Below are 1,833 nucleotides of genomic sequence, written 5' to 3'. Positions count from 1 at the left end.
TGATGAAACGACTGAACTGAAGTAAACGTCTGTCGAGTTTTTTCAGTCCCAGGTTCTCTCTTCGCTCGCGGGTGATGTAAGCTTACACAAAGGCTTACACTGAAAACCTGTCCGTAAATCGTGCCTCCATGAGTGGAAAGGTGACGGTATGTTCCAGTTAACACCGATCAAAGTGACATGAAGGATGAATGGGGCCATCTACCTCATCCTAAACTTCGACTTCGAAACTTCGAAACTTTCTTTCTGGCTTGACTATGTTCTGTTGTAACGCTCTGTTAAACAGGGCCTGCCTTTGGTAGAAAAATATGGAAACAGTGTCACCACGTTCTCTTGAAGAAATCTGCTTAAGTTATATAAGCAAAAATATAGAGTATTTGTGTCATGAAGACGAGGACCAGGGCTTAGCCAAGGAGTTGGGGTCTTCTTGTCTAAAAGTGGCGTTCAATTCTCCAATTTTCTTGCACGAACAGCTAGCAGAGGGTATTATGAAATCTCTGTCGTGCAATGGAAACCTAAATACAAGGACAGCATGGCTATTTAGTAACCCAAACACCTGTAGGATAAGGAAGTTGGATCTGTGCAAGTCAGAAATTTCAATTGAAGTTATTAAACACTTATTAATCCAGCACAAAGTTTTAAAACTCGATTTACAAGGAACAAATCTGCCTCCATGGCTTTTGGATGAGGTGCTAGAGTTGGCTTCCATGACGTTACAGGAACTTAATGTGAGTCACACAGATTGTGTACTGGATTTTGCAATGGCAAGTAAACTGAGTCATTTGACGCACTTAGATATCAGAAAGACAATTATAAAAGATGACAATTTGTTGTCTGCTTCTCAATATTTAAATTGCTTGGAATTTATCAACATTTCTCAAACTGCAATTTGTGAGACAATTTCATTTGGGACCCTGAGAAGTCAGCTCAAAACATTGCTAGCGTTTGATGCACCCGTAGCGTGGAATAATCCAGTGGAATTTAGAGCATTCACTTCAATGCAGGTGCTTGATATTTCAAGAAATATGAATAGTGCATTTGGGAACGTTAAGAAGTTGGAAGAAATGTTTCTTCACAAGGACTTAATGCCTGAGCTGGTGTATTTAGACGTGTCAGGAACATCAAGAATTTCGGACCATGCACTGCAGACATTTCTTTTTTCTCACACCAACCTTCAGTTCTTGGGGCTGTTTGACGGTGGTTCTGGCTCAGCATCTCTTGCAAATTGGCTTCCAACTAATATTGAGGTACTGATTTGAAATAATAAATATTTGTTAAAGGTTTGAACCCATGAGTCATATTGTAATTAAGTGAAGTACGATCATCCAGGTGAGTGTAGTCCTTAGGACTGTTCAGGATGGCAATGACTGACGTTTTGACAATCCGAGTGGAAGTCATCTTCAGAGTTAGGGTTAGGTGACAGTCAACCAATAATGTCACGACTTAGTTGGCCAATCACATAAAGGACCATAGGATTTGTACCATTTACTGATGTCACACAAACCACTTGACCCTAGCTGAAGATGACTTCTGCTGAGGTTGTCGAAAGATCAGCCAATACATGTATCATCCTTCTCAGGGCTACACTCACCTGGACAGTTGTACTTCGCTAATAATTACAGTATGGTACTGATTTAGTAGCGGGCTTGGTAGATATCTTGTGTTATCAATAATTTCTGTTCTTTGTCAAGTTGATGAAAATGCTCCAAGCTCTTTCAAATTTCTCACCAACTCTTGTCTTGCCCTTTTTTCCCTGGGTTCTCTGCAAATCTGTGGGTTTGGTTTTATCAAGTGGGTGGATGAAAATTGACCAGTGAGGGAGATTTGTAAACAGCT

The 1,833-nt window shown here is 40.4% G+C and overlaps 1 protein-coding gene across 1 annotated transcript in view; it reads left to right on the top strand.

Moving 5' to 3' along the window:
* Positions 1–1,833, top strand: part of LOC138025087 (protein zyg-11 homolog B-like) — a 17,768-nt gene continuing 15,935 nt past the window's right edge. The window contains exon 1 of the mRNA XM_068872353.1: positions 1–1,244. Within this exon, the coding sequence (XP_068728454.1) occupies positions 306–1,244 (939 nt within the window). The 5' untranslated portion in view covers positions 1–305. The remainder of the gene's footprint in view (positions 1,245–1,833) is intronic.

The sequence above is a fragment of the Montipora capricornis genome, chromosome 11 (assembly GCF_036669925.1).
Source record: "Montipora capricornis isolate CH-2021 chromosome 11, ASM3666992v2, whole genome shotgun sequence".
NCBI classification, from domain to species: Eukaryota; Metazoa; Cnidaria; class Anthozoa; order Scleractinia; family Acroporidae; genus Montipora; species Montipora capricornis.
Note: the sequence above shows the minus strand (reverse complement) of the source record. Positions and strands in the feature narration are given on the sequence as shown.